General features: G+C 36.1%; 1 protein-coding gene across 1 annotated transcript; it reads right to left on the bottom strand.

Annotated features, from left to right (window-relative positions):
* Positions 1-2,531: 2,531 nt before the first annotated feature.
* Positions 2,532-21,080, bottom strand: LOC142641176 (uncharacterized). The gene is given in 21 exon segments (XM_075815578.1): positions 2,532-2,811; positions 2,897-3,115; positions 3,118-3,136; positions 3,228-3,389; positions 3,392-3,637; positions 4,230-4,560; positions 7,555-7,664; positions 7,780-8,067; positions 11,237-11,543; positions 11,664-11,854; positions 11,964-12,622; positions 14,219-14,274; positions 15,629-15,771; positions 15,876-15,977; positions 16,067-16,131; positions 16,862-17,495; positions 17,625-17,782; positions 17,854-17,974; positions 18,096-18,335; positions 18,448-18,759; positions 19,508-21,080. Coding segments are annotated over 21 exon segments (5,862 nt in total). The 5' UTR covers positions 20,981-21,080; the 3' UTR covers positions 2,532-2,785.
* Positions 21,081-22,582: the final 1,502 nt, after the last annotated feature.

A 22,582-nucleotide genomic window follows, 5' to 3' on the forward strand; every position in this document is an offset into this window, starting at 1 on the left:
CTACTCCACTTTATACTCCACCAATAAAAACTTGCCACGTGTTCACTTAATTAATTAAATATTATCATTATTGACTTATTAATGCTACCGTTATTAATTAATAGTAGTATTTAATTAATTAGGTAAACATGTGGCAAGTTTTTATTGGTGGAGTATAGAGTGGAGCAGGAAAAGTGGGACAGAAGATTTGGACTCTTAACAAAGAGCCTATACAACTTAGGAAGAAGTTGAGATATCATAGTTGATAAAGGCTACGAGGACACCCCTCTAACCTCAGAAGGTCGAGAACCAATGATAAAGGGAACATGGTGCAAACCGAAGAAGGAAAAGAGTGACATGGCACTAAACCAGAAAGAGGAGTAGAAGGAAGGACACAAAAGCCATCACATCCGTATTAAATGCAATGCAACCACTTATCTGGTCGCATTGATGGGGAAGTGACCATGAACAATGCATGCACAACTATAAACCCTAGTGAAAAGCCTACTAGTAAGATCCCAATGGGACAAGTATCCAACAAATGTGATCCCAACCCTCCAAGTGTAGAGTCTAGATGCATTGAGGTTAGTCATATAAAGCCGAGAAACGTCCGGACCAGGCAAAGAAAAAATTGGGAGAGAGAGAGTATCTTTCTTTGTAACCCCTTCCTCGGACCAAATCCGAGGATGAACACTTAGCCATTTCAAGGTTCTTCCTTATTCAAGTACAATTTCTTCGTAATATAAACTGCTCTGATTGTATTTCATCATACTAGAACTAGCTACTCAAAGGTTGACTTGACTTCCTATCTCTAAATCTATTGAGTGGGCATATAACAACATGTGAATATCCCCTTGGTTTGTGAACTGTCTATTTGGGCCCACCACATTTAGTATTCAATTTTGATTATATAATTAAAATATATTTTTTTCTTTATATATAATTATTGATTTATTTTTATCATATTATTAAAAATTTTAGTTTATATACAGTTATACTTATTTACTCAATTTTGATTATATTTTTTAAATATATTTTTTCAATCTATATATAATTCTTGATTAGTTATCTTTCCAAAGTCAATGTTAAAATTCTAAAATATAAATTCAAGTAGTTAAAACTTAAAAACAACAAATTTATCTCTCTTTTTCCAAGTTTTTTGTCACATTAACTTCTCACTATCTCAACAAAAGGCTTATAGCTTAATTGACACTTTTAATAGAAACATTCAAGTTTCAAATCTTCCCTCCCCTAACTATCAATCGAATTATATATATCACCATGAGCCTTTTAGTGGCACTACTTTGTCTCATAGGTTTTAACTAAGATGGGAGAAGATCCCCTCCCGTTAAGACATTTAGAGAGCTAACATCAGATTTGTTAAATACTAATTTTTTTGCTAATGAAAACTCAATCTCATTGATATTAGCACATCACTAGTTTTTTTTTCCTCCCCTCTAGAAAAGCATTGCTTTTTACTCTCGTCTTTTCATATATATGTTCACATCCTGCACAGCTATAAACCCTAGTGCAAAGCCTACTAGTAAGTTCCCAATGGGACAAGTATCCAAGGAATGTGATCTCAACCTTCTAAGTGTAGAGTCCAGATGCATTGAGACTAGTTATATAAAGCCAAGAAACGTTTGGACCAGGCAAAGAAAAAATTGGGAGAGAGAGAGAGAGAGAGAGAGTATCTTTCTTTGTAACCCCTTCTTCGGTCCAAATATGAGGATAAACACTTAAGACATTTCAAGGTTCTTCCTTATTCAAGTACAATTTCTTCGTAATATAAACTGTTCAGATTGTATTTCATCATACTAGAATTGACTACTCAAAAGTTGACTTAACTTCCTACCTCTAAATCTATTGAGTGGGTATATAACAACACATGGATATCCCCTTGGTTTGTGAACTATCTATATAGGCCCGCCACATTTAGTATTCAATTTTGATTATATCATTAAAATATTTTTTTATTTATATATAATTATTGATTTATTTATATTATATTATTAAAAAATTTAGTTTATATATGGTCATACTTATTTACTCAATTTTGATTATATTTTTTCAATCTATATATAATTCTTGATGAGTTATCTTTCAAAAGTCAATGTTAAAATTCTAAAATAAAAACTCAAGTAGTTAAAACTTAAAAACAACAAATTTATCTCTCTTTTCCCAAGTTTTTTGTCACATTAACTTCTCTATCTCAACAAAAGTCTTATAGCTTAATTGACACTTCTAATAGAAACATTCAAGTTTCAAATCTTCCCTCCCCTAACTATCAATCGGATTATATGTATCACCATGAGCCTTTTAGTGGCACCACTTTGTCTAATAGGTTTTAACTAAGATGAGAGAAGATCCCCTCCCGTTAAGACATTTAGAGAACTAACATCAGATTGTTAAATACTAATTTTTTTGCTAATGAAAACTCAATCTCATTGATATTAGCACATCACTAGTTTTTTTTCCTCCCCTCTAGAAAAGCATTGCTTTTTACTCTCGTCTTTTCATATATATGTTCACATTCTTAAAGATAGGCTGGTGAAAATATTCCTTCATTATTTAATTGCATTCTATTTCAATTTCATTACAAGTGCCTCTCCATGGTTCATGTACAATTTTACTCTAAGATATAAACAGATACAACAACCAGCAACAACCAAGCCTCCCAAAATTAATATAAACAAATCAATTATTAAAATATACAAAAAGGAAAAAAGAAGAATAAAGTAAGAGTCAAAATCTCAGCCGAAATGGTCATCATCATCTCCGGTATGTTCTATACATGACACTCGCATTACCGCTTGCTGGTCTTCTCCTTGCCTATAGCAGAGTTTCCCATGTGTTAGAATTGGAAAGTATCACAAAAGTTTGGTAACTCTAAAATTCAATTTATAACACAACTCACCAAAAATACTTGATTTTAAAGGGAACCGAAGAGATGATCCTTTTACTCTTAGCTCCCTTAATTGCTTGCTTTTACTTTGTTTCTCTATTTTCGCAAGGCCGCTGCTACATTCTCCTGTAAAAATATCTGTTCCTTTCTTTACCCTTTCATGATAAACAGCTGGCGGTGCAAGCCTCAACTGAGGCATGTATTCTATTTGAACTAATCTCTGGTCCTTTGCAAATTAGTCAAGATCTCAAACTGCAGCATCCAATTCACTTTTGATTAATTTTCAATGTTTGTGAAGTCTAGGAAATGGAAAAGATAATGACAATTATAAGTCGATGCTTACACGTGAAATTTGCTGAAGCGCATAGAAATTCTCTAATGCATCACTTTCATGGGGGTGTAGAATACTAGTTCCATGTGATTGTTGTGGCCTGGACGAAAATTTACTTACTAAACCATTTTCTGCAGGAATCGATTTATTTCTTGCTTTGTGTGATTTCTTCTTGGCATACATACTGGGCATCCAGATGAGGCACCTCTACTTGATGCCTCATTTTCTGGAACTTCACATTGAAGATGCGTTGCATGACCACAATTAAAAACGCGAATGCTAAAGCTAGAAGAATTCTTCGACAAAAGGCAATTACATATACAACATATAGGACTCTGGGGTGCATACGCATGAGAGGCCCCCTTCTTAAGTAAGCTCATGGTATAGTATGTATCATCCTCTATTAAGGATTTGGCAGTGTCCTAAAACAACAAATTAAATAATTATAATCAATAGAAAGTTTTATACTTTGCAATATTTTATAATTACAGATGAGTGAGTTAGCCTTATATCTAACTTTAAAAAGAAAGTCATTTATCCACTAGAATGTCAACAATTAATATGCACATGTAATCAGAAATTAAAATCAAACTAAAATATCACTATAAGTGTGCTTGAGCATTGTACAAGAGTAGCTTGAATCTAAAAACAAGATGCCTTGATGCAAGTTTGCTGCTCACTTCTGTACAGCAGAAATACTAAATGCAACGTGCCATGCAACACTTTGCGACAATTATATAAGCAACTTTCAAATTCATTGCATTAGCTATGAGAAGACGTTAATGTCCCAAAGATGGGAGAAGAGTTCATTCATGATCCTAAACAAAGGTCCTAGAATCATATTAAAGAACTCAAACTCACAAGAAGAAGCTTTATGACCTAATCATGCATGTTGGCATAGTTAAATCTCAACAAAGATGCAAAAATAATTTCCATTAATAAACTAATGCAACAAGTATACACAAGGCCGACCACATGACAAAAGCAAATGATGAGTTTAAAAAGTACATGTACCAGAATTTGCCTTTCAAAGCCATATATTCCGAGCATGCCCAATATGGTAAGTTTAAAATCACCAAATTCCTGGCAGCCATTATCAGAGAGGAGTTTGGACATGGTGGTTGGAAGGTGAACATATCCTATCATTCCCTCAACAATCTCTTCAATGAACTGAGAGAACAATTTCCTCAAGATATGAGCCCCTCTGTGTGATTTTGATATTCTCCAATTAACTATGCATGCTTCATCCTCATGTGAGACTGATGATTCAGTCAGCAGTGGAACATGATTTTCTCCTCTAGATACCATTTCATCACCATATGAATCCATTAAAGGTTCACAAAACCTGAAATGAATTTTTGTAACAAATTAGCACTATTTATTATTTTTCCTGCATATGTATATATATTTATCTTAATTCTTAACAATATAATAACTTCCTCCTAAGAGAAGTTGCTTATTTAGCAACTTTAAAAAGAGCAGAACAGTTGTTAACATGAAAACAAAGCAAGTGAAACTAAGCATATGGAAATATATTCTGAGTCTCTTTCAAGGTCATGTAAAAGCCAAACAAACCATACATGATGACAACCTGAGCCTTAATGACATATTCAAGTCTTTCCTAGTTATATCTATCCTTTCTAGAAGCTACTATCTCATTCAATCTCCACTCTGACCTGACAAAAATTAAAAATAAGAGAGAGAGAGAGAGAGAGAGAGAGAGAGAGAGAGAAATCTACTCCACTACCTTATCTTTAATCTTTTAGAGGCTACCTTATCCTGGAGCAACTTCAGTTCACCATTTCAAAACCTTTTGTTTTACTGAGAAGAAACTCTTTAATGCAAGAGCAAACCAGAAGTTATTTCGATATTTTATTTTAGATTTTTAATGGATAATTTCAGATTGTAACATAGTTATTTGATTAGTATTGGATTAGTATTTGAGATTGTTTGGACTATTGGATTAACATTTGAGATTGTTTAGGAGAGTTTATCCCTATGAAGCACGGGTGCGTTTTCGGATTCAGGTGCTGGTGCGGGACTCGGCAATTTTTTTAAAAATAGGGTGCGGGTGTGGCGGGGTGCGGTGATTAAAAAAATATTAAAAAAAATATTATTTATATTTTCTATATATTTTACTATTAAAATATTCTTAAAAAACACATGGTAGGTTATTTTATCAAAACCCATATAAATTTTTAAGAATTTTATAATTATAAGTTCATATTTCAACTAATACATCAAACTTATTAAGCCCAAATCCCAAATATCACTCAATAATAATAAAAAAATTAATAATTATTTTTTAGATTATACCAAGAGTAATGATAAAATTAAAATGAAAAGAGAAAAAGAAATTAAAAATGGTGAGACATAGCTTAGCCACGTGGAGTGGGGTGGCTTAAAAGTCAACACAAATGACTAAAGGCTGAAACTTTCAGCTATCCAATGACTCACGTGTGAAGGGCTCCCAAAACTAAAAGAAATTAAAGTATTAACTATTAAACAATAAATCAATACAAGGCAGACTACACGCAAAGGACTGAAAAAGAAGAAGAGAAGAAGCAGAGAACACAAAAACGCAAAAGAAGAAGCAAAAAAACAGAGAAGCTACTAGCTGTGAGGAGGTGGGTTCCTTCACGAAACCAACGACGTGTTGGTGACTGCTGCCACGGGATCATTTCATTCAGCAAAAATCGTTTAAAACGTAAAAGGTATGTCTTTTTCAGTACCGCCTGGAATTGATATATCGGCTGAAATTCAACGAAACAGGCCGGAATGACCTGATTTTGGACGAATCGGCCCAAATCAGCGCAAGTCGAAGCCAAGTCGGCGCGAATCAGAGCCGAGTCAGCACGAATTGGAGCCGAGTCTGCGCAAATCCGTAAAAAAAAAAAAAAAAAAAAACTCAGACGCGGCACCGACGTGCAGGCAGCCGCGTCGCTCGCGCGTCGCCGCGTCGGGCCGCATCCATGCATCATAGGTTTATCCTTATCATTGTGATTCCTAGAAGCTGCATATAAAGCTCCATATGATTTCTTTTGTATTTTCAGACTATGATTATTATTATTCAGATTATTTGCAAAATTGCATTGTGTTTGTTTGGTGGTGAATCCAAACACCTTAGGTGGGAAGCCTAAGGTTCTACTATAGGACTAATCTAGGTGGGAAGCCTAGGTTGTCATGCATCACTCTTTTATATTAACTTGTTATTTTGTATTAGTGTAAAGGTAATTTTGTAATCATGCTATTTCTCTAATAAATATATGCTAAGGTGAGGGACATATTAATGTAACCCTAATCTCTCATATTTTACAACTCAAACTATTATTAAGTTAGAAACACAGTACGTCTTGAACCCACACCTTATCCTCCACTCCATATTTATGGGGGGAGGGGAGGAGGTTCCAATTGAGCTAAAGTTCATTGCTACCATTTCACATGCAATGCAAATAAATCACATAAGCTCACATATCTTAGACTGCATTAACTACTCATAAGAAAATATTAGTAAACATATTGGAATTGTACAAAAATTATTTAATATTACTACCAAAGTATATGGATATCAGTCATTTAATAGTTTTCAGGTTCACTTGGTAAAAAAAAATTTATATAGTTTCCAGATTCTTGGAAGAATCAAATTTGGTGACTGCAACTTGCTGGTGTTTCATAGCAATCACATGAAACCCCACCCCCACCACAAGACTCACACACTAGCATAAATATGACATAAAACATATAATGATCAAAGAGAAACACCAAGTGCTTGGGCATTAAGAGGAGCAATTAAATCCAGGAAACAAGATTGAGGAACAGAAGCTTAATATGAGTTTGTGCCACAATTAAACAAAAAGAATAGAAAGCATAACATTTTTTTTAATAAGTAGAGAACATAACAGTTCATAGAAATTTATGTCCCTCAAAACAACATAATCATAGAAATAAATGTAATTTCTTCTAAATCTTTTTTTCTTTTCTTCTCCTTTTTTTCAATGATAAGTTACACATGCACCCAATGGAAGCGCCAGTTGAGCTATAGCTCATTGGCATTCTCAATTTTTTGTTTCTTAAAAGAAATAAAAGCAGTGTCATAGAATGAATGTGCTTCTGGTAAAGTACCAGTATACCCCTCCTGTTTAATTGCAAGTAAGATCTACTCCATTATATAACAAACAAATGGATGTCTGTCATATAATCGTGATAATCAATTAATCAGCATGAGGCAAACTGCTATAGTGGATGATTATATACTGCTCCGACGATTTTGCAATGAAGAAAACTTACAGTAAATCTACCATAATAAAGAAAGCAAAAGAAAGATTGATGTTCAACTTACGAGTCAAGTAATCTGAACCAGAGCGTCTCTGACTTCTCAGGGTTCAAGCGAGGGGTGTTCCGCTGACATAATCCAATACAGGCATTCAATATATTGCGTATTTCATTCACCTGTAAGAGAAATATCAGAGGTAATACAAAGTTGTAAAACAATTGTACACACACACACACACACACACAAAAGAAGCTTAAACATATCATCTCATTAAAAGTCATATCGACAGACCTCCTTCATATTTAATACAGTCCTGAGATGCTTTGTATCAGCAGCAGAACTCAAAGCCACATCAGAAACCACATTTCCAACAGCAGTATCAAGCTCAACAAATTTACTGTCAAGGCCTGAAAGTGTAAGTAAAAGAGCACTCCCCACATCACTAACCCTTTCAAACAAGAAGACAGCAGCATCTATAATCCCATATTCCTGACACAGGTGTAGACAGTGTTCCACACGATAGCTATCAAAGGTCTCAAGGAATTTGAGAACTGAACCAGGTTCATACTGACATAATAGCTGCAAAAGTGATATGCAAAACATTCAGTACCTTAGGTGCTATCACCAAATAGAGAAGTGCTACCAGGAAACCGAGCTATAACTAAAACTAAAGTAAGCCATTAAGAGGCCATAACAATGACCACCCTTTATGGTGCAGAATTTGCAGTCTAGAAATATGCATACAAGGAGTATGATATATGGCCCAATGATGAGCAGACTGACGAAACAAGATCTTTATTAGTTTATTGAACCCAAAATCATTGTCACATATAAAGTGGGGGTGGGGGAAGACATTTAGAGTTGACAATAGCTATATAAATCGGTTGTCTAGGATGCTATGGGACCACTTTCCGATTCTTCTAGAGGGAGGCAATTTTCATAGAGGAAGGAGGCCTTTTAGGTTTGAGAATATGTGGTTAAAGGATGAGGGTTTTGTAGAAAGGATACGCTCTTCGTGGGAGTCTTATCAGTTTTATGGAGCTCCTAGTTTTGTTTTAGCAAATAAATTGAAGGCTCTGAAGGTTGATCTCAAGAGATGGAATGTGGAAGAGTTTGGTAATGTAGAAGAAAAAGGGAAGAAGTTGTGGAGTGATCTTAGGGGGTTGGAGACTATTGAGGAAAGTCATGTTCTTACGGTAGAGGAAAAGCTAGATAAGGAAAGGATTAGATGAGAGTTGGAAAAAATTGACATTGTTGGAAGAAATTTCTTGGGGGCAGAAATCAAGAGTTTTTTGCATTAAAGAAGGTGATAGGAACACAAAATTCTTCCATCGTATGGCCAACTCTCACAGACAATTTAATTCTATTGATAAGCTTATGGCGGATGGGGATATGTCTTCCGACCAGGGATCCATTGCGGAATGTATTGCTCATTTTTATAGAAGACTTTATTATGAAAATGAGGTTCATCGCCCTATTCTGGATGATGTGGAGTTTGGAAGAATTTCTGAGGAAGATGCCTTGTGGTTGGATAGACCTTTTGAAGAGGATGAAGTGTTTGGGGTGGTTAGTGGATTCAATGGTGATAAGTCAACAGGTCCAAATGGTTTCTCCATGGCTTTTTTTCAATCTTGCTGGAGCATTCTAAAATCAGATATTATGGCTATCCTTCATAATTTCCATGAGCAACGTGTGTTTGAAAGGAGTCTTAATGTTTCTTTCCTTGCCCTCATTCCCAAGAAATCTGATGTTGTGGAAGTGAAGGATTTTCGTCCTATTATTTTGGTGGGAGGGATGTATAATATTATATCTAAGATTTTGGCTAATCAATTGTTAAGGGTAGCGCATAGTCTTATCTCAGATTCTCAAAATGCTTTTGTTAAAGGTAGGTAGATTTTGGATTTTGTTTTAATTGCTACCGAATCTATAGATGGTAGGATGAAGATGGGGGTGCCAAGGATTATTTGCAAATTGGATATTGAAAAAGCTTATGATCATGTGAATTGGAATTTTCTTACGTATTTGTTTAAGAAGTGTGGCTTTTCAAAAAAATGGAGAAGGTGGATTATGTGGTGTATATCAACCATCAAATTTTCTATTCTAATCAATGGTACCCGAGTTGATGTTTTTGGAAGCACAAGGGGTGTTCATCAAGGGGACTAATTATCTCCACTCCATTTTGATATTGTCATGAAGGTGTTGAGTCGTATGTTGGATGCAGCTGCTATGCTGGGACAGTTTTCGGGCTTCTCAACAGGTAATTCAGCTGGTACGTTGCTAACGGTGTCCCATCTCTTATTTGCAGATGATACACTTTTTTTTTTGCAATGCTGACTCACATCGTTTAGCCGCTTTGTGTGGAATTCTGGTCAGATTTGAAGTGGTATCAGGGTTAAAAATTAACTTACTGAAGTCAGAATTGGTACCAATTGGTAACGTGCCCAATATGGATGAATTAGTGGAGATTTTGGTTTGTCAGCAGTCTTCACTTTCTTTAAAATATTTGGGCCGTCCGTTGGGTGCTTCCCATAAAGAGGAGACAATTTGGAACCCTGTTTTGGAGAAGATGGAGCGGCGTCTAGTTGGATGGAAGAGATTGTATTTATCTATGGGGGGCAAAGTAACTCTTATTAAGAGTACTTTGTCCAATTTATCTACTTATTTCCTTTCTCTCCTTCCTATTCCAGTAAAGGTTGCAAATAGTATGGAGAAATTACAGAGATACTTTCTTTGGAGTGGTATTAATGCTTGGAGTGGTATTAATGCTCCTAAGGTTCCTCTGGTGGAATGGGCTAAGGTTTGTATGCCGGTGTAGAAGGGTGGTTTAGGGATTCGACGGCTGAGAAGATTTAATTATGCTTTTTTAGGCAAATGGTTGAGGAGATATGGAACGGAGAGAGATGCCCTTTGGTGTACCAAACCGGTGTTAGGGACCTGTGGTGTTAGTGTGTGGAAATCCATTAGAAGTGGCTGGCTGGACTTTTCTAAATTTCTTCAGTTTGATGTGGGTGATGGTATGAGGATAAAGTTTTGGGAGGATGTATGGTGCAGGGATTGTTCCCTTAAGGAAGCATTTCCAAAATTGTATAGTATTAGTCGGGCAAGGGAGTTTTTGTGTTAGAGGTGATGTGTTTCTCCAATGGGAGGCTTCATTGGGACATTCGGTTCTGTCGTCCACCACAAGATTGGGAGTCAGAATCATTTGATCGTTTTTGGGTTGTGCTTTATTCCACAAATGTGCAGGGTGTTGGTGATGACAAACTTTGCTGGAAGCCAGCAATAAGGAGAGGTTTTGAGGTTCGAGGCATCTATCACTCTTTATCTCCTTCTTCTGTCATTGATTTTCCTTGGAAAATGGTGTGGCAATCCAAGGTTCTTCCTAGAGTAGCGTTCTTTTCTTGGATTGCTACCTTAGGTAAGATCTTAACTACGGATAATCTTTGGAAGAGGCATATTGCAGCGTTTGAGTGGAGCTTTATGTGTAAAAGGTGTGGGGAATCAGTGGATCATCTTTTTCCTTTTAAAGAATCTTTTTTTTTTTTTTGTTACAAAAAATTTTGCCAAGATGACATAGTTTGATGACACTTAACTAAGTTAGACAAGGGGCTATATTGACAACAATCTAAAACTTTTCGGATGAAATTGCATAAAGCAGAACTAAAGGGACAAAAATGACAAGAAGTCTGAACTTAAAGGGAGTAAAATGAATTCTAGCTTGAATTATAAATATAGTTGTAAAAGTGCTCACCTCCAGATAAAGCTCAATCATATCATCAGTCACTTCAACTGGATCACTACGCATTAACTTGGGGAAATCAGAGATTTTTTCCAAGTAAGCCTCAAGTCCTTTTGACTGACCCTTCAACCTTATTCCATCAGAAGGATCCACAAAATCATCTCGTCTTAAAGAAGAAAAATTGAGAGTGCCAGATAAGAGAACCTCAATGACTGTTTTTAAATAGAGGAATAGGCTTCTTGGATGAGAGCGGAGTTCAGACAGGATATGCAAACCTTCTTTGTTGAAATGATCGATGAACAACAAGAATGTTCCCTCTCTGCAAAGGATAAACAAATGCATGAGATTGCAGAATAAATTAATTTCTGAGCAACAAAAGATCATATGTACCATTTAAACAAGATCCCCAGATAACTTAAAAAAAAAAAAAAAGCATTACCTGCTTAAATCAACCAGCTCAGGTATACGAGAAATGACCGCTGATTGAAAAATAGCACGTTCATTATCACTCAGTTGTAATAATGTTTTGTTGATAAAGGAGAAAGCATGAATGGGTTCATCAACATCCTTCATGTAGCTATCCAAAGCAGCAAGGTACTCATGTCTGATAGTGTGAATGAAGCCACAAACCTATAAAATTACAACAGAGCTAATATTACAGGTAAGAAAAACAGAGGATTTCTAGATTGCAGCAATATGCTTCCCAGGTAAACATCATAAGAAATATATTTAAATGTACCTGGTAAAATTGTGCTTTCTCACATAGGCCTAATACATAAGAAGCATTCCAGTCAATCTCAGGCACTACTTCTAGAAGGGCAAGCACCTGCTTCTCCCTTCTTGTTGAAGTTATGTGATGAGAGGAAACACTAGTTGGAAAATTATTTTGTGATGTCAAGTATTCTAAAATCTGAATCAGGACACTTTTTGAGACATTAGCTCTTTCACATGCAACATAACATGCTATATACTCAAACATATGGCCTATGTCTTTCTTAGAAGGCCATTCTTCAACCAATCCACTGACATCTGCACTATCTGACCTCTCTGTTTGGGAAATGTCCCTATTAAGCATACAAATAAGAGAGTTCACTGTATCTTGGACCAATATATTTTGACATCCATTGTCATTCTCTATTTTTGGCTCCGTATTTTCATATGCTGAATCATGTGATGAAAATTTGGGTTTTGGGATTTCATATTCTACAAAAGCACATCTCAGAACATCTAAAGTAGCTTCAGTATCTAACTGTAAGAGATGATACAAGTTCAGGTATGCTCCTCCGGATGATAAGCTTGAAACTGCTTTTGAGTTAGGGGCATCCAAATGTTCTAGTAGAAACTGCAGAAGTTCTGTTCTAAGAGATGGCAAGCGTGTAGGGGGCAGAGTTCCTTGTCCTGCAAAAGGGAAACTTTTGGCTTCAATGTTTCTAAATCAGTTCCATCCTGCATACATTGAAATGAAGCTGTACAAGTGATACAGCTTCAAAAAATGTGGATTGTAAAAAGAAACAAGGTATTCTTGCTCTGATGCCTCACTCATTTCATAGCATCTAAACACCATTTCAGAATTATGTAGACTCCCATAAACACTAAAAGATGAAACCAAACAGGTAGCCATTCTTTATCAATAGTAAGTTGTATAAAAAAAATTTACCACATAGAGTCATAATACTGGTTTTAAGCTGTACAATGAATTGGCTTATTAGAAAAAGGCCTTGTTCTTCCAGAGTCATTAACCAGTACAGTTATATATATAAATATATAAATATATATTTATTGACAAAAAAATACAGATGCTAATATCACTACTTAAAAACCACACATTTGAAAAGATAACAATAGCATTTCAAAGAATGAATCCGAATTTGATAAGGATGTGGTGCAAAACCTATGGTTTTCACCATCCAATCAATGCCACATCAGATTTGTGCGATAACGAGCATAAGCACCACTACACACAATCCAAATGACATTAATATCCTCAAATTAAAAACAAATAAATAAAAGCCTTTAGAATAGAGGAGTCACTAACCACATCATAATTGTCACAAGACTGCAATCCAACTCACCCAATAAGTACCAACAACCATCACTAACCACCACACCAGGACCCTCCACCATATCCATAACATGAAACAAACCCATTAATTCCGGCCACTGTGCATGGTGGACAAATTACTTTTACCCACCTAGAACCCCCTTGACTGTCGCCTTGGAGAGATGGCTGAGGTTAACTTTAGAGAAAGGGGATTTGCAGCAAATGATGTGATTCATAGGAGGGAATAGTGTGATTCTTGGGAACTTGGAATAATATGGGGTGTTGAAGAATGCAATGGGAGGAACAGTATGATTCTGACTCTGACAAGGCTTATGGGGATGAGAAAAATGGAGTTTACAGTGGTTGGGTTCGGAGCAGGGAGATGGCAATTGAAACAAATGCTTGCAGATTGTTATGGAATCATCAAAAGGTTTTTTCTATTGAATGAAATTCAGACAACACCAACAACACCAACATTGATCCAGCAGCTTCTCATTGTGTTCGGAGTCTTCAGACGACAGAAATTTTTTTTATAGGTTTGTTTGTTTTCTTAATAAATATTTGATTATATTAGCTTTTAATGGGTTGTTATCATATGTACTAGTCACTATGCTTTCAATTTAAAAATCTGACACTGTCAATATTTTATTGGAGGGTGTAAATAGGGTCTTTAACGTCACATCCTTATTGAATTTAATCTTCTAAAGAATTACATAAGAACTGTAAGAAAGTACTAACACAGCTAAACAAAAATATAACACTCTGAGAAATTAGTATGACATGTATACGTACAACATAAAATGGCCAAAACAAATATTACAAGATAAACAGTCACATATATTTGGTTTTCCATAATTTAGTCAATTCCAGATTTATAGAGAAATTTTCACATACTTGCACAAAGGATCTTCAAACTGATCAATTGGAAAGTGCCACCAATAATAACTCCTTACCTGGAGGAAAAGCAAGACCTGAAAAGCAGTATTTTAGATAAACAAGCATCCGGTACCTGTAACCAAGAACAAAAGGCAAAGGTTAATACTACAAAGTGGTAATAAAAAAACCAACTATAAGAAGATAAAACATAAATAATGGTATAAAAAAATATAATCCTGCTAGTAAAACCTTTCAGTACGATTACCATAAGACTGCAAATAAGAAAAAGTGGTAAAGCAGTTCTCTCTCTCATTTTAATTTATTTTTGGGGGGGTCCAGGCCCCCTCCTACATGCACAAACCCCAGCGCATGTGTGGGGGGTGGGGGAGTGGGGGTTGTGGTGGGCAACCAATCTAAAGAAAATGAACATTTCAAGTGAGCCATCCAAGACATTTTCTAAAATTCTATCAATACCATTCTGCATAAAGAAACCTCTTTTCAACTAAAGATATTCCATATAATCAAATGCCTCCAGAAGTTTTATTCGATCAAAATTTTAAACCACCTTTCCCCAGAAATATTTCATACTATCTCTTTTTCTTCCCAGTAATTATTTACACTACCAACCGGTAGAGGAATAAGGCCTCCCTGTTTTCCGGCCCTATCTGATGGAAAATTATCTTATACGACTACTTGATACCTCTCACAACAAGTGAGACCCACACATGATGTGAAAGGGAGGTCTCATGAGATACCTTTTCCTATCTATCACTTTTTGCTCATGGTTTAAAAAATCATAACCAAATGAATATGAATTTTTTTTTTAATTGTAACGTCTGAATAGCATATGCCCCCAAATGAATAAATTTTCACTAAGGCACAGTTGAGTTACGAACAAACCAGAAGTGTGCTTTTGATGCAATATTTGACAGTTTTTGTTGCGGTTTAGAAAATAAAAACCAACTTAATAGGAACCTTAAATTTGTAACCTCTGGATAGCACATGCCCCCATATGAATAATAACACTTCACTAAGGCACAGCTAAGATACATGTGTTTCCAATGAGAACACAAATACTATCACAAAGTAGAATAAGAAAATTAATGTGAGGGAGAAAAGGGGAAGGAAGAAGGAAGAAGCAAGCCTGCACACTGATTGAAATTTGACTCCAAGTCTCCAACTCCATGCCACATAGGCCCAGATGGAGCCTAATTCAAACCAGCTGATTGAAATCTTTTAAGATTAGGGCTATTTGCAGCTCCTATAAAATTACATTCTTAATATGATGTTATACTTGCACATTGATTACAGTCCCTTAAAAGTAGAAAAATGTTTCCCATATATATTCTTCTAAATAAATCCAGTCAAATTATAAATATTGAAATGACAGCATTCATAGAAGAGAAGCAAAATAGAATGAGAAAACATGATATTAGAAAATCTTCCATATTCAATGAATCAGAACACAAGGACCACATTATACATACCCAAGGGCAGCAGCACTCTCCTTTTGACTATTTCGCAAGACCACCAACAGCTCCTCTAAAGGAGCCCTAAAATCATCCAATCCTTTATTGAAGAGATACACCAGAGCACCATATAATCCATGCTCTCTACATAACCTAACAACCTACAAGGAAAAATAATAATCATTATCCAATCAAGTCAATAAATCATAACAAATGAATTTACACCAACAACAAAAATGATTAACAAAGGTTTTGAAGGTAAGACCTGATTGAAATCCAAAGAAGAGATATCCATGTGAAGGACACATTGTTCAACTCGTTGTATCCATCCTTTGCTGCTGTAATGTTCTACAAGTGCTTGCATAATCTAACAAAATAAAACGAAAAAGAAAAAGAAATATCAGAATTTATGATTAAGCTGCCAATAAGGCTAAGCACTGGGACATCAAGCTATACCTCAGGAGGCAGTGATCCAAGCATGTCCTTCAATATATATGGTTCCAAAAGCTCCAAAAATGTGTCTGGAAAATGTAATGAAACAAAAGGTAAATCACCGAAAGAGTAATGTCTAAGGACTGGTAATATGGACAAATTATTGCAAGTGAAGGGCTGCTATATATATATATATATATATATATGTATGTATGTATGTATGTATAGAATACACACACTTCACAGGCAATTAGACCACGGCAGACACTAACTAAACCTAGTTTTGTACTCGCAAAGTGTCAACATGGAATACATCACTCTCAAGGTGATAGGAGAGCACTTGCACCCTTCCTAGTAACAAACACAATCTTAAAAGGCAAAGGTAAAATAGAATATAGCATTAGAAAAGCTTCTTCGCAAGGAAAGCTCTCTAAGCAGCCAATGAGCTTGGCTCATTTGGCACTTCCCTGATGAGAATGGGGTGGAGGGTGAGATTGTGGGTTCAACAACCACTAGGTGTGTTTGTAACTTGCCAATAATAAATAAGAAGAAAAGGTTTCTCATATTCTTTCATAATTGATAATATTCCCCCCAAAGATCCAAACATGTCTTGTTGATAGCCTAGCAATAATCACACTGTCCAAACAGTCTGACCTTCAAAGTTTGTTAAACTTTCTAGCCTCATGTTATGTAGTTATGGCTATCATAAATTGAGTTACCAAGTTTCACTTAAAAATGAACTTCAACCCAGACATCAAAGATCAAACTGCGTAGTAATTAAAGCATTCAACACAAGAAGGCACAGAGATGTAATGATACCTCTCTGTTGTATCACCACAAACTTGGAGAAAATTTCATCGAAAAGGATGTCAGTCCTCTTGATATGAACACAGAATTCCACAGCAACTCCACCAACACGAGTGTATTGCTCTTTTATTTCAGAGTGCACAGAACTGCTTCTACTATTTGGGCTGTCCAGTGGTTTCATTTTCTCAACTTGGTTGCAAAATGCCACTAAAATATAAGAAAATACTTCATCTACATATGACAAAAGCAACTCCACAAGGTAGGGCATTATGGCCTCCTGTACAGCATCCAAGGTTCTAGGGAGGTCAATAACACCATGTGCCTGGCCATCATAAAGTGTCATTGACATGTTCAGTGCACCCATCCAGTCACCCGCTTTCCGCAGAACCTGAATCCGTTCCTTCCATGGGAGAAGGCGAGAAACAGCAAGATGCATAGGTCCAAGGATGTATACTGAAGCTCCTCTTACAGCTATGCAATTGTGAAAAGCTTTCTCAGGATTTCCATAGATATTAATAAAGTGGGTATGGTATGCAACAAGATCATCTCCACCAAAACCATCCAGAGAAAAACTTGTTTGGTGAATCACAGTTCCGTCCTTAGCAAACAGACAGAGTTGTCCAGTTGATGTAAGAACAACCAGTATCTGGTCAAGTACAAAAATCTCATTCCATGCAAAGCATTTACAATTATTTACTAGGCAACACTGCCTAAATAACATTATTTAAATACAACAAAAGAAAAATCAACAATATATGAATAACTAAATGCGTACCTGATCATCCAACCAAGCCACACCTATAGCTGCACTGTCAAGAGACCATTTCGCATATACTTTTAGCTCTGATTTGATTAACTTTGCAACCTGAACTTTTCGGTCCCAAGCAATTGCGAGCAAGTAGACTCTCTCTGATGCTTCCACAGGCACATTTTCTGTAACAAATTCATATCTTAGAAACATGAAATATCTCAACATAAATGCCCAAAACTCACTCAATGCATACCACTAGGCAAACTGCGTGATTGTGTCATGCATTTCCACGCAGTATAAGGCATAGAACCCTCTCGAACCCCATCTGGCTTAGAAAGCTGCGAATAGACCTCCAAAGTAGGAGTAAGCCTTACCTGTAACATGCAAATGTGGCTTTAACATTTTTTGAACAAGATATAACCACTAAGAAGAAAAACATCAATTCACAAGACAAAAGGTACATGGAATTTGTGCAATCATCTGAGGGCTTCATACCACCAGAGCAGTTTGATGGGTGACAAATATGACCACACCTTCTTCAGCTAAAGAAGAGCCTTCATTAAAGAGTTTCCAGCCAGCATCTCCACCTACTACACCTCCCATCATACTACCAAGACTGCTGGATGAAACTGCATTGTCTCCCTGAGAGGACAAGGAAGCACCTCCAGAGAATTCATCAAAAAGGACCGGTGAAGCTGATAGCACAATTCCCGTTTTTTGTCCATCAAGAAGACACTATTTGAAGTAACAATGTGATCATTAGTTTGGAGATGATGTCAACTAATAAAGCATATTATACATAGTGCCACAATCATAAATCACATATTAATGCTTACTAACGTTTTACCTGGGTTTTGATGGAGAACCTATTGAGCAAGGGAACAACTGAGAAAGCATGCAACAGAACAAGACCCTTACTATCACCAGTAACTGCTTTAAATTGACGAGTAACCTGAGAATCCTGCCCCAGAAATAATGTATGCACTACTGGTGTTGTATGCTCTCCAGTAATAACTTTTGCTGATGATGATCTCTGCACATCCCAAACAGTAATATGACCATCACCATAACCAGCTAAGAGCAGGTCCCCTTGCTGATTAAAGCACATGGAAGTTACCGGGGCATGAGACCTATCCCCTTGCAGACCGAGCATCGACATCTGAAACATAAACAGCATGGTTTATTGAGTAAAGTTATTTCTGTCGTAACTACAATGTGGCACATAGCAAAAGCAAATGTACTAAGAAGCTTCACAATTTAATTAAACATCCAGATATTTGCATACTGAAATTACCATAAAAAGCCAAATTCCTCAGTTAACATGTTCGATTTCTGTAACAGAAGAAATTTAGATATTACCAATCAATGGTATCTTAACGGATAACCATATACTAAGGGCATATCTGAATAAGAACTTTGTTGAGGAAGTACCAACACACTCATGCTAAGCATGCACCTTATATTTATGTATATAAGTCATCCTTACAGAATATACTCATACTACGTACGCACACTAAAGGTTTTTCTTTTTCAATTTTTAAAGCTGATACATTGTGTTTCTTTTCAATAATATCAAGTGATTTGTGTATGGAAGTCATCCTGTACAAAATCAAGTATGTAACTGCTGTTTTGTGTGAAATTCATTGGGGCATTTTAGAGATTGAAATAAGCAATTAAGTTGATACTTAAGCAATTCTGTAAAGATGACACCAGGAATTGACTATTATTTTAAAGGGCACATGCACGACATTCTCCCTTGACTCTAATTACACCCAAAATATATTTCCTGGAATTTATTCAAGTTTCAACCAAAAGATGAACAAATAACATATAGAAACATAGAATCCTGAAAGAACATGAAAGGCTAACAAGTAAGAGCAATATAAGCAGGTTAATGCAAAAGTAACCTTTGGGTCCATATGGTCAGCATTATAACCGGAATATTTACTGGGCACAACGAGAATGACCCCTTTTGACATTCCAATTGCAATATAATTAGTATGAACAGCCAAAGCTTGAGGTGAACCGTGATCTCTCCTGAATGCCTGAGAAGAAATGGTCCTTGTAATAGCATTATCCGCATCAAGATCAAAGTATCCTAATGTGGTTGATCCTCTCTGCCCGCCCTCAAGCCTCATTGGCTGAGCAGCTGCACCCTCTTCCCAATGCAAACCAGTAGAAGCATGCTTCTTTTCAAGCTCCTCAGCTAACTCCAATGGCTTCATAGAAGCAGCCCGGGATTTCTTCTCTGCTCTCTTACTAATCCTCCGGCTCTCCAATTGCCCAATTCTCTCTTCCACAAGTTCAGTAATATCACTCAATGAACTCGCGTCATCATCATCACCACCACCCACCTCACTATCTTCCAAAACATTCACTTGTTGTGTTTCCAATGCCTCAATTGTTGATTCCTCCTCTACCTTCTCTTCCAAATGATCAACCTTACCTTCTCCTGAGTCCAAAATTTCAGAGCTCTTGTCCAGCACACCAGCATTCTCATCTACATTTACATTATTCTTGTCCTCCTCAACACTTTTGGACGAAGAACCAATCCGCGGCTCAATGATATCAAAATTAGGAACCGAAACAGTACTTGTTTGCAGCAATTCTTCATGATTACTACTAACCTTTAATCCATCTACTTGAACCACATTTTCGGCTTCGCTTTCGACCTCTTTAACACCAGAACCCTGAGCAAAACCCTCATTCCCAATCACTCCTTCCAAAACCTCATCCTCTTTTGCATTACGAATTTCACTATTAGAGCTCAATTCATCCGAGGCCGAGACCGAAACCGCATCGAAATCTTCAAGAACCTTCTGGAAGCTTCCACTGGCAGCCCTCCTCGACTTGATCGCGGCGGCGTGTGGCGTCGGGAGAGCCCTGGAGGCTGCCACTGCCGCTGCAAGCGCTGCCCCCGGCTTCGCATTCGATCTCACACCGCCGAAAAGCGACGGCAGCGGCTTCGAGTTCGAGAGCCTTTTAAACGGATCGTCTGGGTAATTAATTCCGGGTCTGACCCGACTGAACAACTGGAGCGATGGGTTTTCATCGTGTTGGGCTTGTAATGGAATGGAGGAAAAGTCTGAGGAGGGTTGTTTAGTTGTGGAGACCGAAACGGTGTCGTCCTGGTCGTGTTTGGGGTCGGAGATGCGGGAGTAAACGGACGGTGGAGATGTGGGCGGAGATGAGGTGGAGGAATCGGAGGCGTTGAGGATTTCGTCGATCGTACGGTGAGGGATGGAGTTGAGCCTGTGGTGATTGTCTTTGTCGTTGTCGTCGTCGTCGTCGCTGGTGAGAGGTGAGTTAAGGAAGGAGTCGAGGTCGAGTTCCATAGCTTCAAGTAATGTTTCGGAGGTGCTGGTGAGATTCTTGGTCATGTCGGTTTTGTTGGTTTTACTTTTTGAATTTGTTGCTTTCCGCTTAAGGAATTAGTTTCGACTCCATCAGATTAACAGCGATGCCCGTCAACTATGCGACTATGTTGTAGGCTTGTAGCATTGCAAAGCAACAACTCAAGAGTCTCGAACCAACTAAATAATATGTTCAATGTTTGGTTGGAAGTGGTTCAATAACTACCTTATTAATCTTTTTTTTCTTATTACTTTAATATTTTACTTTTATCTCTTATATATAGAACTAGAAATTTTAATCTTTTATTAATAAACTCTACTAATAATCAATATAAATAATATAAACTAGCCTCTAAGCACGTGCGTGCTCAGAGACTCTTTTAATTTTTTTGGTAAAATTTAATAACTTGTATCAATTGTAATTTGGGATTACTATATTTTTCAATTACAAAATACCTAGAGTTGTGATGAAAAAAATATTTCATCCATAAATGCATAACACTCATCACATCTCTAAATATTTTTGTAATTAGAAAATGTAGTAACCTCAAATTATACTTGATACAAATAATTAAATTTTATACAAAAAAATAGAAGAACCTCTGAGCATGCGCGTGAGGCTTGTATTTCTTTAACAAAATATCACAATACTAAATATCACAAATAACTAAACATGAATTTATGAAATTAGTCAAAATTAAAGCTACTAAAACTATCAAATAGGCTACTACTTTATTTGAAAACTCAAAGTAAAATACAAATTCTACAAACTCAATGGAAAAATATTATGTGAAACAGAAAGAGCTTCTATAAATTATTACGTGTATGCAATAAGACTTTTTTTTTTTTTTTTTGAATTTAGTGTCATAATTTTTTAGGATAAATTTTCTAGTTACTTGTTTTTAGTCAAATTCGAAACTTAAGCATTGGAAAATGGTTCTACACCCCTAAATTTTTTTAATAATAATTTGATAGTTACAATAATGGAAGAGAGTTCAAAACCTTTGTAATAAATTTGATATCGAATCATGAGAGACACATTTCATCTATGACTTTGTTTTCTCTTTTTAAATAAATATTTTAGCTTCCTTTAGAGTTAATTCCCAAATATAATGTTTAGGGGTGTTATTAGAACTACAATTATATAAATCTTTTGCATTTAATCTAATAAATTCTTTACAACAGGAAAGCCTTGCCATCAATGATTGCAACAATACTACAAATATAACAACATCAACCCATCAAGGTGACCTGTCGTGGATAATTTGGTGAAGCACAATCAAAACTGCTCTTCTCTATCTACTTGGTTAACCTACAAATAAGTTAAACAATGGGTCATTATTTGAAGGCAAAAATAAAAATTTACATAAGATAAAAGATTTAAAACAGAAATATGAGAAGAAAAAACTAATCCGCAGTTGATACAAAATTAACTTCACACAAATTAATTTTAAAAAAAATGATATAAAATGAAAACTTATCTCATATTTCACCTGAAATGTGACCAACATCACCCAATGCAATGGACTAAAGCATCATTTAAAACCAATAAATCATACATCTAGAAAGTTAATTTTTGTTAACTATAAATATCAATTAAAATGATATTACCAATATTTTGCCATAATG

The sequence above is a fragment of the Castanea sativa genome, chromosome 6 (assembly GCF_040712315.1).
Source record: "Castanea sativa cultivar Marrone di Chiusa Pesio chromosome 6, ASM4071231v1".
NCBI classification, from domain to species: domain Eukaryota; kingdom Viridiplantae; phylum Streptophyta; class Magnoliopsida; order Fagales; family Fagaceae; genus Castanea; species Castanea sativa.